This window comes from Tyto alba, unplaced genomic scaffold, assembly GCF_018691265.1.
Source record: "Tyto alba isolate M040663 unplaced genomic scaffold, T.alba_DEE_v4.0 Super-Scaffold_7, whole genome shotgun sequence".
Lineage (NCBI taxonomy): Eukaryota > Metazoa > Chordata > Aves > Strigiformes > Tytonidae > Tyto > Tyto alba.
The window spans coordinates 34,830,351-34,846,361 of NW_024881328.1; the positions used below are offsets into that span (position 1 = coordinate 34,830,351).

The 16,011-nt window shown below is 37.8% G+C and overlaps 1 protein-coding gene across 1 annotated transcript in view; it reads left to right on the top strand.

The window, feature by feature from the left end:
* The window catches only part of STAT4 (signal transducer and activator of transcription 4), a 43,207-nt gene extending 28,070 nt beyond the window's left edge, over positions 1-15,137 (top strand). Inside the window, exons 13-24 of the mRNA XM_042808559.1 lie at positions 5-98; positions 997-1,041; positions 4,361-4,444; positions 4,716-4,814; positions 6,039-6,174; positions 7,312-7,364; positions 8,181-8,275; positions 8,717-8,853; positions 9,265-9,456; positions 10,745-10,811; positions 11,343-11,451; positions 13,577-15,137. Of these exons, the coding sequence (XP_042664493.1) occupies positions 5-98; positions 997-1,041; positions 4,361-4,444; positions 4,716-4,814; positions 6,039-6,174; positions 7,312-7,364; positions 8,181-8,275; positions 8,717-8,853; positions 9,265-9,456; positions 10,745-10,811; positions 11,343-11,451; positions 13,577-13,603 (1,138 nt within the window). The 3' untranslated portion in view covers positions 13,604-15,137. The remainder of the gene's footprint in view (positions 1-4; positions 99-996; positions 1,042-4,360; positions 4,445-4,715; positions 4,815-6,038; positions 6,175-7,311; positions 7,365-8,180; positions 8,276-8,716; positions 8,854-9,264; positions 9,457-10,744; positions 10,812-11,342; positions 11,452-13,576) is intronic.
* The last annotated feature ends 874 nt before the right edge of the window (positions 15,138-16,011 follow it).

Consider the following 16,011-nt stretch of genomic DNA (forward strand, 5'->3'; position numbering starts at 1 on the left):
ATAGTAATCGTAGATTTGTTCTGTGTGGAACACACGTGAAAGCAATGAACATGGATGAATCCGCAAATGGAAGCCTGTCAGTGGAATTTCGACATTTGGTAAGTCTGGCAGCTTTTTTTCCTGTCATGTACCTCTGGGAAAGAAATAAAAGTTTTTTTAAAAACTATGCAGGGAGAATTGTATTACTGTCAAGTCTATACTCATCTTCTTTATACAAAAAGTTTACTCCTGCAACCTCTTTATCCCATTTTGTACTTTATTCATTCCATATAATAAGACAGAAATGACAAGGCAAATCCTAATTAATGCCAGAAAAGGAAAAGACTAGTCATGCTGAATTACACAGCTTCTCAGAAACTGTGCTTTGTTTTAAAAAACAAACAAAACAACCGCAACAAACCAAAAAAGCCAAAAACCAGTGAAGCAAACAAACAACCCCCCCACACACACAAAAAAACCTACACCACCATTGTCCAGAGGAACTATATAATTGAATGCTTTAGATCTGGTGAAAATTAATTCCTTCAATAACTGTCTTTTGAGAGACTATAGTACTGCTTCTGTAATAGCACTGCTTCTGTAGCTTCTCTAATATCCCGATGAGTCACACTTTCTGACTAGACTCGCTCACCTATGGTATCTCTTTTTGCCTTAACCACAGATGCAATGTATCAGCATAGTTTTGCAAAAGGAGATAGAGATTGACAGTCTTCAGTGCTCTTTTATATTATATGTGTTGTTATACGTGTTGCAAGCACCCTAATTAACGCTTTGTTACCTTAACTTAGTTTCTTAAAAAATTAATTAAAAATATCAAGAGACTATTAACTGAATAGACTTTGCAAGGCATAGTGTCAGAGCCTTCATTACAGCATATCTGTGTATCGTAAACAAAACATTATTATACTAAGAACACCATGATTACAAATGACGTCCTTTATATGTACTTCTGTCTATGGTTTCTTTGGCACATAAATATTGTTTTGCTTTATACAGCAACCCAAAGAAATGAAGTCAAGTGCTGGAAGCAAAGGAAATGAGGTTTGTGCATTTATTTTACATGTTAGTTTTGATATCTCTCACAGGTATTTCAGATTGGATTTTATTTAAATCAAAGAGCAACCATATGATGTTGGATTTTGAAATGTATATTATTCTTATAATAAGCATAGGACCCAATTATCATATGATAGTATAAGTTATAATGAGAACTTTGCAGAACTACTTATAGAAATTTTAATTACATGCCTTAAATTTATATATTAAAAAAGTTACAATAGAAGGTAGGAAGCAATAATCTGAATGTATGCATTCCTCTTTAAAACCACCTATTTTGTCATTTACATTTTGAGAAAATAAGCTTTTTGACTTTTTTGTTCCTATAGGAACAGTTCTTTAAATGTATATTCTGTTGTCCAAGTTCACAGCTAAAGTAAGGATATAATTACATTTGCATCAAAGAAGTTTGCTTGACTCAACCAGGACCGAAGCATGCTTAGTTTCCCGAGCCCGGTCGTAGGTTCCCCTCTTGTGGTGACATCGCTCTGTGACATGTCAGCCCTCACAAACCAGCAGGCGCTTTGTGGTACCCAGGCTGCAGAGAGATGCACATACCACCTAGCACGTACAGTGAAAAGGTATCGCATGTGCTTGCTTCCTAGCAGAGGAGCTTAAAATCCATATGCTTCTGCTTCACGGAGAACAGAAATCAGAAGTATCACCTTTGGTGCTAACCCACACCCGGGACACAGCGCCCCTGCCTTCGGGGGTGTCTCAGGGCACCCCTACCATTCCTGTGCTGCCCTCCGGCACCCCCCACATCCAGACAACCAGTGCTTCTCCCCCTGCCCAGCCCCTCACCACCCGCACAGCTCTACCCTACGGCCTTCTCAGCTATGGCTTCCTACAAACCACAGTTCCCCCGAGCACCCCGGGTGTCACAGACAACACCAGAATCACGGGCAAGAAAGCCACTGCCTCCGTTCATCCACCTCCTGCACCTCTGGCAGCCGGGGAAGGAGAGCTGCCCTGGCGCGGGAAGAGGCAGGATGTTCTTATCCAGCAACTGGAGGCAGAAAGCAGAGAGGGGAAAGGCAGGAGTACACACAAACTCTAGGGCAGCCACGGACCATCACTGTAAATTTAGCATTGCTATTTAACAGCAAAAACCTGCAGACAAATCTGACTGAAGCAAGAGTTTGCAGCCAATGATACAGCCTCTGCCAACACTACCAGAACAGTTAGTGCCTCCCAAGGTAACTGAAGTCATAAGATGCTTCTGTGAATGCCACCTACTCAGGAAGTGAAATAGCCTAGGCTGGTTTAAGGTATCTCCACACCAGTGTTATCTTTTTTTGCACAGTAGAAGTGCTGGAGGTAAAGCTGTATTGGCAAGTTTCAAAAAAACTTAAAAAAAAACATAAAAATCACTCATCTCACAGCTCAAATAGTTGTAGCTATTCAAGCACAAAAGTTATTACAAGTAGTCTCTAAGTACAAGGGCAAAGGTGTGATCAGCATGGAGAATTTTAACCAAAAACCTAAAGCAGAAGATACTTGTGCACACTTCAGGGTGTTTCTGAGTGGAGTAACTTACAACCTGATTAGCAAGACTGAAACTCAAGGCTAGCCTCCCAATGACTTTGCTACTTACAAAGTCATTTGCATTAAGACAAGCAAATGCAAAAACGTAGGTGTGAAAATATTGGTGCTCTACTTCTGGTAGCATTTTCCTCCCACTTTCACACATTGTGCCTGTATAACTATGTAAAACATAGGGCTGTGGAGAATTAGGACAGCTGAGCTGTGACATGGTTCACTGCTAACTCATTTCCTCAAAGAGCTTCTTGGTCAAATCACAGTCTGAAGCCATTATTAGCATGAACAAGGGTGTTGTTTTTTTTTTTTTTTTTATTAACAGCAACTAAAGTAATTTAAAAACTTGGTTTGTTATAGGATGTTTAGTAAGCTGAGAGTGTAGTCATTCAGTATGACTTCCCTCATAAAAAAAAAAGTGGAAGTTCCCTGTATTTGAGGTTTGTCCTTTCATATAGATATGTCTTTTTGCCTAGACAATTTTTCCATGAAAAAATTTAAGTTTTTGCAAAATCATAACAGAGGAGGGAGAAGGGTAGTTTCACCAACCCTCTCCAACTTTGTGTCAGCAATACAGGTTGAGATGGATTGATTTTACCTGTATTAAAATATTTGAGCTCATTTGATGGATGAGTATTTCACGTAAAAGCCTTCATCTCTAAGCCGGATTTTCCCTTTGTAAGGCAGATTTATCATTCAGATGCCTGAGGATCTTCTGTGGTCTCAATTCCTCATTTACACAGTACCTTTTGTTGCAGTGGCCTGTACATGTCCTGGAGGAGTTGCTCCATGGGAAAGATAAGGCCACAATGCACTTTCCCAAGGAATGGTTTTATTTTACATTGACTGAAAACAGAGTATTTCAGTAAATGAAAGTATTTTGATTTGAGATTTTTGATTTTGTTTCCTTTTTAGAAAGTCTAACAAAACAAATATGTGATGGGGAGGGGAAAAAACAACAGCCACCACAAAAACAGAAGGACAAATACATTTTTATACTTTGACTTCTGGGGATGGAATGTATTTCGAAAGATCTGTCTCTCATGGGGCAGAGATTTGGATCTTTACAGAGCCATGCTGGTTTGTAATCAAAACAAAATGCTTGTACTACAAACAATCTACTATGACAAATAGATTATTTTTTCCCCCCTCCCAAAAAAAGCTTGGAGTTTTAATACCAGATTTACTTTGGATTAATGATTTAGGCCTCTACTCCTTCAAATAGTAGTTCAACTCTAGCCCTTCAAGTTTACTTCATCTAAGTATACTTACAACAAACCTGTGTTCCTGGATAAGGGCCTACTTGTCATTAAAGTTGTGGCTTTTTGTTTTCTTTCTAGTTAGTCTCTTCTTGAAGTTTAACATCTCTGTTTAAATTGGAATTGTCAATCAGTAAAGAAATTTTAGAAAAAGAAAAGTTGGAGACAATCTTTATCAGACACAAAAAATAATCAGTTAACTTTTTGTGTGCAAATCTGTGTTTAGAAGCACCATTTCAGAAAAAAATAAAAGCAAAAGTTTAAAAGTATTGCCTTAACAATGGCAATGGGGTTTTTAGACTCATCAGAAAAAAATCACCAGACTTCTAGACTACTTTAATGTCAGAGTTTAACAAATTATTTTCTTCACTTCCTTCTTTTCCTATTCCACTTATTAATTTGATATGTGTCTTCTTTCAAAGTTGTATGATCTCAGCAGTCAGATCACTAAAACCGTTAAACACCAACTGTGCATTCACAGTTTCATAACCCGCTTATTCCCTCAGGGCCCTCACATGGTGACCGAGGAACTGCACTCCATCAGCTTTGAAACACAGGTCTGCCTGTATGGATTGACTATAAATTTGGAAGTGAGTATTCTAGCCAGATTTTCTGGGGCAAGAATAAAAGGCATTTTCCAGCAGCTTATAGAACAACCACCGTGTTGGGCCAGACCACAGGTGTGTCTACCCTCGATGCTACCTGCAGCAGTAACCATATGCAGACACAGGATTTCCAGAACTTCTAGACAGGAGCGTACGCTTTGGGAAGGAAGAGGGGGCTAAAAAAAACCCAAAGGATAACACAGCACTAACACTTTCCTTGGCAGCATTTACAGACCGCATTTATTCTTTCCACCAGACCAGCTCTTTGCCTGTGGTGATGATTTCTAACGTCAGCCAACTACCCAACGCGTGGGCTTCTATTATTTGGTACAATCTGTCAACCAATGATCCTCAGGTAGGTCTTCAGTATGCAGCCTCTGACTTTCTGCATTTTCACATTTCTATCATTTGGTTACCAAATATGTTCATTATAAAAAGGCTGTGGTTTTCTCTTAAACTGACCTTATTTTCTTCACATACACTGTTATCAACATCATATTTTAATGTTGTTCACTTTATCTTTTGTTCCCTGCCTAGCTCTAAAAGCATATGCACGCTTAGCCTTCCTTTTTGTAGGTTAAGGTAGTAGTATTAACGAAGAAAAGGTGATAGCCCTTCTCCACAACTTTTCTAGTCTGAATTTGTCTTTTTTGGATACGGTTGACCAAAACTGTAAATAGTACAAAATAATTTCACTAGTACAATTCAGAACTGTCAAAGTAGGCATATAGGTGGGTCTGTAATGTACTTATTGTGCTGCTTTCCCTCACGCATTTTATAGGAGCTAGTGTTTTCTATGAAGAAGATTATAAGTGTTAAGTAGCACCTTCTAGTGGCTCTAACTGTGAGCAAAAGCAAAATCATTCTTTCTCAGGCTCCAGCTGGCTCAGCACATATTTTAGATTCAGTCACCGTTACTGTATTCGCAGTGCTGTCAATAGCTCTCAGGCTTTCAGCTGAGGATTAGTGGCAGTCACAGAGATGTTCGGAGGAGAGAAAGGGTAAGACAGTTTACCATGGAGTGTGCCTAAGAATGATGGCAGGCCAGCTGACTGGCAGCCGGGACTTCATTATCACTCTGTGATACCCCAAAGAATTTTTGCAGAGTCTTCAGTATGTTCATTACATGTACAGTCCAGAAACCCAATTAAAAACTAAGATAAGCCAAACAATTCAACAACATATCGCTGATATGAGTATGTAACAGTTTAAGATTTCCATGCACCAAACGTATAGTGAGAATATCTACGTTTATTGGACAGGATTTAAGGATGTTTCCACTGTCTTAACAAATGATAGTATCAGAAACATAGCAAGCTATTTTATCATCAAAGATGCACACATGGACTCTCACCGTCTCTAAGAGTCTCCCCCTACAACTCTTCTCAGGCACCCGAGCTGACCGTGCTGGGTAGCTGCAGGTGGGAGGGCCAGCACATATTTGCCCCAGTGTAACCCCGCTGTGCACCTAATTTTTAACACTTCCAGGTTCTGCTCAAGTACTCGCAGCCTTCTTTTACAGCCTGCAGTGTAGTTCATGGTTGCTAACTGTCTAAACAAAGCACTAATTCTGTTGCAGAATTTGTCTTTCTTCAACAATCCCCCTGCTGCCACTTTAAGTCAGCTCTTAGAAGTACTGAGCTGGCAATTTTCATCATATGTTGGTCGTGGACTCAATTCTGAGCAGCTCAACATGCTGGCAGAGAAACTTATGGGTAAGTATGCAGAAAGATGCAGATTTTATTTGTGTTCAGGCTCTTATATTTGATAGTTACAGGTAATGACTTTAAGCATGACCTCCACTTGCAGAGCTGACTTCAAAAATGCCACACTGACATTTTTTTCTTTAAAGAAAAGCACGCGTCAGCTTATTCTTACCACAAAGTGATTCAACTTCTAAACTTCCAGGATGCTAAACTGAAGAAAGAGGGCATCAGAGTCACATTAAACCATGATGTTATTTTGTTTCCTTAGCAAGTAATTATCTCATGCATCTGAAATCAAAAGGAAGTCTTTTTGCTTGCTTGTGGGGTTTGGTTTGTGTTTTGTTTCATTTTAAGTACCTGTCCTTGTGGGTCTGTTTAGCCCTGGGACCCATCCCTCACTGGTGACAGCATAGCAAAAAGGCCCTGCAACTTCAGCAAGACAAACTACTGAACACTTTGATCTGACTGTCCTCAGGAGGGAGAGGCCTTAGGGAAAACTAGCAGAAGGAAAAAAAAAACCTTTATCTGTTTCTGGAGAATAAACAATTATAAAATATATTATGAGCTGTAAGAAACTTCAAGCTGAGGGTGTAACGATACTTTTACTGTCGGGCAAGAACAGAAGCATTTGTCAAAGACTGGGGGGAATCTTTACTTTTATTACTTTCAAAGCTGGGAAGCAAAGACTGTTTTCCCTGGATAACAGTAAATTTTTCTGATTGTTTCTTGGAAAGCTCTTGCTTTGTGGAGGTAGTAGAGTTAAGAGGTACCATTGCAAATCAACAAGAATCATAAGAAAGAAAAAATAGTCTTAAAATGTGGAAGCTCAAGATAGAGTGAAGACCAAGAGAAGTAATACTCAGGCTAAAAACTGAAACCAAGCACACAGTGTTGCAGAAACAAATCCCCAAACTACTTTAGGCAAATATTCCCAAAGCTACCATTATCAGCTGCTTCAGAAGGATACAGAAAAACTGATCTACAGCTCCTCTCAATCCCTCCCCAAGTCTGGATGTACTGTACTTCTCCCCAACCCAACTATACAGATCTCAAGCTATATCTCTTTCAAACTTCAGAAAAATAGACTCACCATTTGGGGTTTGTTTGTTGTTTTGTTTGTTTGTTTGTTTGTTTTTTCCCCCTCAGGACAACAAGTCAGTTACAATGATTATCAGCTATCCTGGGCAAAGTTCTGCAAGGTACAGATCTGGAAGTAAAACGAGACTTTTCTTTCTCTTAACGCCCGTGTGTGTGCCTAACTCTGTCTTTGATGCTACTGATAAAGAGTCCCTCTTGCCATATGTGGGACTTGTAGCCCAGCACAATCACGTTCTTCGTAAAAATTTAACTAGGAAAATAGTATTTCCAGAAGTTTAAAGCTTGGGCTAAGAGATCTATTTAGTTACATTGCTACAGATATCAGAAACTGTCATTATAATGTGCCCTATATATTTCTGTAAATGGTCAATAGATTGTGCTATCAAAGCATACATTTTTTTATAAAGTATACAGTAATTTTTTTTTCATATGCTCAGTTATGACCTAAATTATTTCAAGTCGGTCGATATATTCCATAACTTTGATGACGAACAGACAAGTTATTGAGAAAGAGGGGTAAACCCTTTTTATTCGTATTAACTACATTATATAAATAAGTCTAGAACCTTGGCAGGAAGTTCAACTTTCTTATCATCTTTTCTCTCAAAATGTAATTTCATAACCAGGAAGAAACAACGAATGTTTTGCTGTGTTTTGGTTGGTTGGTTGTTTTTTTCCTTGAAAAATGTGGTGCTTCCAATGCATATCTTAAAAATCAATTGGCTTTATGTCAGACTGAAGATGTTACTCGAAACAGCAGTTCAAATCTGTCATGCTTGATTGAACAAACTAGATTATTCTTAGGAAACTGAGATAAGTCATGTCGTGGATGTTTGGTAACAACACTCTCACAATTTCCTTCTTGTGTGTCTTATTTTTATTTGTGTTTCATGGTTGTTTCTCTTTTTAACCATTAGGAACATTTGCCTGGAAAGTCTTTTACTTTTTGGGTTTGGCTTGAAGCCATTCTGGACTTAATTAAAAAACACATTCTCCCTCTTTGGATTGATGGGTAAGCAACAACGAAATGGTTGTATATTGATCTCTCTGTTTTGTCTTTTTTCTTTACTAATCTCAGTTTCAGCTATGCAGAAGAGAATTTACAAAGAGTTGAATACTTCTGTATCTCTCTTCCCATTTATAACTTTTGGAAATTTTTGCCAAAATAGAACATCATTGAATCTCTCAGAAATGCAGGTTTAGATCCATTTATCAATTCTGTCAGTGTACAGTCAAGTACTGAGATAAATTTCATCATGCTTCATAGTACTTCAAGATCAATGTCATACTCCACATGCAAATCATGTGAAGCTTTTGTCATAATTTCAAGACCTTATAAAGCTTTTGTAATCAGTGTCGGAACACCTATATAAGGTTTGGCCAGATGCACCGCATAGACTGAAGTCTATATTTTCTTCTAAAAGTAAACCCATGATTTCCTGTTGCACTTCAGGTATGTAATGGGATTTGTAAGCAAAGAGAAGGAACGAATTTTGCTCAAAGACAAGACACCAGGAACATTTTTACTAAGGTTTAGTGAAAGCAATCTGGGTGGAATTACCTTTACTTGGGTGGATCAGTTAGAAAATGGTGAGTATCATTTATAAAAATAACATAAACCTTACACTCTGCAATCTACCTGTAATACAGGAGCCACATTTTCCTTGGTTTGAAAGTAAAATTCATGTGTATCATGTCTTAGTATGGTTTTGGGCAAGATACAAGTATTGTATCTATCAAAACACAAACCAAAACTCTGAAAGCCTACCTCTCAGTTCTTTATATTAACTATATAAGTTCATTAGGAGATGTACCTGCTTCCTGCAGGCTTGAAGTTTGTTTCCACATATACAGAAAGTGCACCCTGAAAGATCCTAACATTGGTATGAACAGGTAAAACCCCCACCAGTGTAAACTGCAAAAGAAAGGCAAAAATACGTTCCAGCTGCAGATGTTGGTATGCCAGTTACCAGCAGTTACAGTGCCTTTGTATTTTTACAGGAGACGTAACATTTCACTCGGTGGAACCCTATAACAAAGGTCGCTTATCTGCACTGCCTTTTGCCGACATACTGCGCGATTACAAAGTTATTATGGCAGACAACGTTCCTGAAAACCCCCTGAAGTATCTGTATCCAGACATTCCCAAAGATAAAGCCTTTGGCAAACACTACAGCTGTCAGCCAAATGAAGGTTGGGCTCCATTTCTCTATTTACCCTTTCTGCAAAGCAGCTGCAAAGTCAAGAGGCAGTCTGAGGAATGTGGGGAGAGGAGGAAGAGAACAGATTAAGATGCCTCCTTAATCGGCATCTTCAAGAGAATGGTTTTAACGTGTGTCTATCATTTAGACAGCTTCATTTTATAAATATATCCCTGGTCTTAGAGGTTACATTAAAGGAAATGGCAACAATATTTTTTAAAAACTAAGAAATAGATCTTGGGGTAGAAAGAATCAAAAAATAAGACTTTTTTTTTTTTTTTCCCCTGACTGATGCATTACAAAATTCAGTGCTCAGCTGTTCAAAGGAGATGAAACTGAAAAGTCATGCTGCTTATCCACTTCATAATTGTGTTATACTGTAGCACACTGTCTCTTTAATGTCAAGGAAATTCTGTATTTTCCAAACAACTTGGAAGGTACTCGTTACTTCATTTCATTCGGTGAAACACTATAACAAAGGTCACTTATCTGCACTGCCTTTTGCCAACACACTGTACAATTACAAACTATTATGGCAGACAGTGCTCCTGAAAACCCCTGGCAAGTGCACTGGAAAATACAGAAAGGCTAGAAATGTCTGCAAATACATTCAGGCCCTCGCTCTGTCTTGTCCAAGTTACAAGTCAGGCCACCTTCAAACTCACTGTCTTTCAACAAAGCTCTCAAAATCTTGATTAAAAAAAAAAAAAAAAAAAAAAAGATAATGCATATTCTTCTGGAGTTTCAAGGTTACAATTCCATTTGAATTCAAATTCCTACACTAAACAAAGATATTTGGAGGCTACAAATATTCTTCCTCTTCATTTTAATTCAGTGGACTTTGTCTAATGCTCCAATCATCTAAAATTTTATGTCTATGCTCAATTTCATGCAAAAGACATTGCTGGAGCTGTATCTGTAGAGATAGAGCTCCATGCAAACATTCACAGAACTGAAATCTAAAGGCTCAGAAGCACCAAGCTTGTAGAGATATAGAATAGTCGCTTTGAGGCCCTAACAAGATCTCTTTCATCGGTTGCTGTATTATATTCTGAGATCGTAATTCATATGAGGGAGCACAGCCCATTATGTAACTAACACCTAAACTCAGAAGACTAATCTCAGGAATTCCCCTCATTTTTATGGCTGCTTATTTAAGCATAAACAGAGACATTGCTTTTTAAATATATCAGTCTGCACCACTAATGAGTGGATAATGAGTTTCAAATAAATAATAAAATTACTAGGCAATATTTAATTTCTCTAATATTTATTTTTAGTCTCAAAGCCCTCAGATGGAGGAGGCAAAGGTTATGTTCCTTCTGTATTTATCCCAGTCTCCAAAATGTAAGTATCCTTACAGATATATTACACTTCAAATGTTATTTTTATTAAATATGCATACTGTTTCAAAGTTTTCCCTGTCTCCCTTCCCCCATTCAAGTAGTTTGGGATAGCAACGTGTCATGTGTTTTCATTTGGCCAAAGAGTGATAAAGACAAGAAAGGAAAGTAAAGAACTTCACTTCTACAGTGCTTTTCCCATCCATGTGGCAAAAAATTTTCAAAAATTGAATGCAGACTTTACGGTACTCTGATCTACTTATCTTTCACTGTCTCTTTCTCTCCAGCAGCTGATATTAGAGAGTCAGGTTTATCCTCTCTTCCCTGGGGTCCTAGCTCCTACATTTTAAAATATATACCAGCTTGTTGGCATGTGCTCACAGGGCCACCAGCAAGCCTGAGTACAGGCTTAACTAACTTACTAAGCATTTGCTATACACCACTGTTATGCATCAAGTTAGAGGGATTTAGGTTGCTTTTAAGATTATTTTTTGTGTTGTTTTTCTTTTGTTTTGTTTTGTTTTGTTTTTTTAAGCTTAAATGATTCTACAGATCCACATTCTCCATCAGATCTTCTTCCAATGTCTCCAAGCGTTTATGCTGTGCTGAGAGAACACCTGAGTCCCACAGTGATTGAAACTGCCGTATGTTGTAAACTTTTCCATTCATAAGTTAACACTAAGCAAATGGGACACATACTACTCAGATGCTGGTCATGAAAAGGCTGCTTGTACAATTATGAAAAAATTAGAGCACCTTCATCACTTGCTACATTACTTTCTGAAACAACGGTGCAGACATTTCCTACTCTAACTGGGACAGGATGCTGCAAGCATACTTGGAAGTACTGTGTTATATGAAATTGTCTGACACACTGGCCAATGAATCATGAATGTCATAATTGAAAGATCCCAGAGTTCTTGCACAAAGGAAGGCTTTACACTGACAAGTACACAATGACTACACTAATTCTGTAGATAGCACAAAGGACTTTACTTGCTCAGGGAAGCTGCACAAGGAACATAAAAATTTCCGATTCAGCAAACTTGCACAACTTTTCAGTGCTTCGAGTTTCTACTTGGGGTACCAAAGTGAGAAATTAAAAGTCAACTAAAACATTTTTAGCAAATAAAACTAATACTCACTAAATCTATAGAAAGATTGCAAAAATACCGTACCAACATCCTACTAAAAATATTTTCTTTTACTTATTGACTAGAAACTGTGTTCTGAATCATCGTAGCTCAGAGTACTTTGAGCACTGATGTATACACACTGGGAATTTGTCCAGCAGACTTCTATCAGGAAACAAAGCAGTGGTTTGGCTTTAACAACTTTAAAAGAAAACTTCCTTTCTTAACACTAGCGCTTAGTTTTCTGTATGTTCAATGATTTATGATCTTAAAATGGTTATGTATTTAAAAGTCTGTCAACTCCCCTTCAAACACAAACAGAACAAAACTAAACCAGAATCCTGACTGTCAACAACTGGAAGCACAGTTAAACTTTATACACAAATAGAGGAGTTCCTTAACATCCACCAAGCTGAAGATCTGTTCAAGAGCAACCTATCTTTTTTTGCTTCTTCACCTTTTTCTCTGATAGCAGTCATGACAAACTAGTTCTTTGGCTAAAATTCAAATACTAGCCTGAACGAAAATTCTGCATTAAAACCTACCACACCCCATCTGAGACACGTCCCCGCTTATTTGTTGTTTGCTTTATACACATGAAAACAGTTCTGACCTTCTACATTTGTGAACTGGGGATGCATTTACATTTCCCAAAGTTTTGGCAGTGAAAAGAATAGTTGGCTTCGTTTTTGTTTATCATCAGGCTCCAAACGTTTTGGGTTTCTTTTAGCATGCACAGTAATTCTCAAACCAGCTCTGTCCAGAGCTTCCAAATGAGCTGTGACCATTGCCATCTTTTGGGTCATAACTGCACAAAAATAATGTGTTTGGTGATTAATTTGGAGAGTCAAATACAATTATGTTGCAGTTTTTAAGGGTACTACAGAAATGGTTCAGTGCTACTAGACAGTAGGTGAATTTTGGGAGGCTTTTACTAGAAATGCTTTCAAGTTCTGCTAAAAATTGGGGGAGAAAATAGCTTTGGAAGATTTTTAAAGAACTCCTTCCTTTTACCATTCTATTTGTCTTGCTAAAGTGAAATGAGGAAAATATGGAGGTTTTTCTTTATCATCCCAAACTCACACAACAGTCTACCTGGTGACGAGCTGGCTAAGTACAGTAAGCAGACAATCCGCATTATTAAAGCGGTACTTTTTCACCACAAGATGCCAATTAAAAAAAAAGCACTGTGTGAGATGCAGAGAACAAGAGTGAAATCTGCAGCAGGACAAAATATCCTACGACTCAGGAGCTCTTATGTAGCAAGATATACTTCCTGCAGTCTTGCTGAATTTCCTTCTATTTCCCCCCTCTCCAGATTCCCCTACCCATCGGGAAAACAAGACTCCAGTAAGAATTCTGCTATAAATATCCATAGGCTGCAAAAATCACAAAAGTTCTTATAAAAATATGTATCATTTTTATTGCAACTGTTTCCCACACAGTGTTTTCTAATGAGCATTCCTATATTTTGAAAAGAATTAGAAACAGGATCCTCAGATCCTCACCTGTTTTATATTACATTGTCAAAATGACACTGCAGTAACCAACAGCCAGATGGGGTTTCATCTGCAATTATTTTTGAATGAACAGCAGTAACTGCCATGGGACTAATCTTTTCCTTCTTTTCTTCTAGCTGAGTTCCCCTTACTCAACTGACTGAAGTTCACATACTGGAAAAATCAGTAATCATGTGAACACTGGATGGATTAAAGATGCAGTAATTTTTTTTTCATTATTTTTGTAAATCAGCACTTCCTGGAAACCATTATGATGTTATTCTTGGGCCTCTTTCTGATATCAGTACCATGTAAAACAGGAATCTTCTCCTTAAGGATTACAAATAGCCTCCTGCAAATCAGCATTGCTGTCCTCACTGAAAAAAGGCCAAATCCTTCCTGGCTTGGAGGTTGTTTGACTTCAGTGGGGTCCAGCAGGGATAAATTTTACTTGCAGAACTAACATTCATAGACCTGCTGTAAATATGAGAGTGTAAGTACAAAATGTTGTGCTTCTGAAAACAGCATATAACTAAAGACATTAATGTGTTTGAGGAAATTAGGATTTATTACCTTAAGTAGTTTCTGTTTAGTCACTATCTTGTATACCATTGGTTTAGCTTCTGTTTTAAAGCGAAGATTCTCATCCCCCTGAGTTCCAATGTCTCATGGGTGTCCGGGGTTTGCTTTTTTCCAAAGATGAATTACGTTCAGAATAGATTTTTATCTGCCACCACAGCAGAAGTTGTGGAAGGCGGGCAAGGCTGCAAAGAGAAGGGAGTTCCAGAAAACAGACAGACACAGAACTTGTGGTGTCCAAAAGGCTGTCTCCATTTTGCCACTGGAAGAAAGGGTTAGTAAAAGTTACCCCTCTCACAAAATAGTTGCAGAAGTAAATCTATTTGTGCATGAAGCACTCCGATGCTACAGCAAATACTATCAGAATGTCTACAAAGAAAAAATCCTGATCTGACAGAGTTTGGATACTATCTGGTAAACGCAGACTGGGAAGCAGAGTTTTAGAAAATAGTTACTGAAGAGCTGCATTGCCTTTTTAATTTTTTTTTTTTATTATTATTATTATTATTCCAGGCACTGATTAGTGCTGGGTTTGAATTGTTTGGTTTTGTTGTTTGGGTTTTTTTCCCCCCAGCGTTACCTCTAAAAATTGTTAACAGAATAATAAACAGGGAATTCCAAGGCCAGTGTATTTTACGTACACAGGCTCATTCAAGATTTAATTCTTGTCTGTCGAATGCATGGTTAATGCATGCAAAGTTCTTAAAATACAGATAAACACTGGAGCATTTGTACCATACGCTCTTCTTGAGTAGGTACAAATTAGACATCTGGGATGAAAACATAGCCTCCTTGCATCAGCAAGACCTGAAGTTCACTTTCATTTCTCTTTTTTTACTCACTCCTCTCACCAATATTATTGACGTTAGTTGAAAGCAAGCGCATGGAAACAGAATAATGAGATGTTTCTGTGATACATGGGAGTAGATTTTAAATGAACGACTGCATCTCTGTTCATTAATCTGAGGGATTCAAATCAAGCTGCAGATAGGAAGTAATTTTCTCTCAAAGAATCATGTATCATTTTCTAGAACACCAACAGCAGTTGTGTATATAGTTTGGTAACATCTGTAATTTATATGACCACTATGAATAAAAACAGATTTTGCCTTAAAGTCAGATACCTGGAATTTGTAGAATTTTTTCAAGATAAAAGAAAAAGAGTCTTGCCATCTTTTTGTTGATCTCAAGTCTGAACTACAAGCAGTGAGACAGATTTCTAAAGCAGCAAACATAACTTCACCTTGCGTCAGTTATTGCATGCCTTTTCATTCTAGCCTGTTCTCACAATCTTAACACAAACAAAATGGGGGCTACCTTATGTTTTTGACCATCTAATCTTCACGATAAGTACTGTAAAAAAGGTCCAGACGTGGCACATGAATCAATCTTCTCTCTCCTTCCTCCCTGCTCCCATGCAATACAGCTCTTTCAAGACTCTCAAGTCTTGACTTGAGCACAAGGTATGTTGTGTTACTGAACAGCATTGTGGATCAAGTTTTGGCATTACAGTTTCTATTGCTGTTTTAAAACAGATTTTGCAAGAGGTAGGTTTAACATGTGATTGAAAGGCGTATTATTTCAAATCAGTTTGCTGCTTTAAAGGAACATTGGAGTCATCAGTAATTTTCTGTACAATAAATGTATACAGCCCAAGCCTCCTTCCATTAAAAAAGCCAAAATTTTAGTTGTATGCCACTATGAGTAAGAATAATGTTCTCTAGTAAAATGATGGGGCGGGGGAGGAGGGAGAGGAGAAAAGACTGAAGAGATAGAAGAAAAGACTGAAAATACTGCCAGAAGAAACAAAACATCTGATTTTAAGTACTTTTACTAACCATGCTTGTGCTTTCACTGTTTTGCAGCTGCAAAGTAAAAACTAACAGGAAAAAAAAAAAATTGTAATTGTTTTGTGTCTTGCCATATCACCGTAATTCTAATTAAATAAATGTAAAAACTACCAGTTACCTTCTCCTATAGATCCTATTTATAG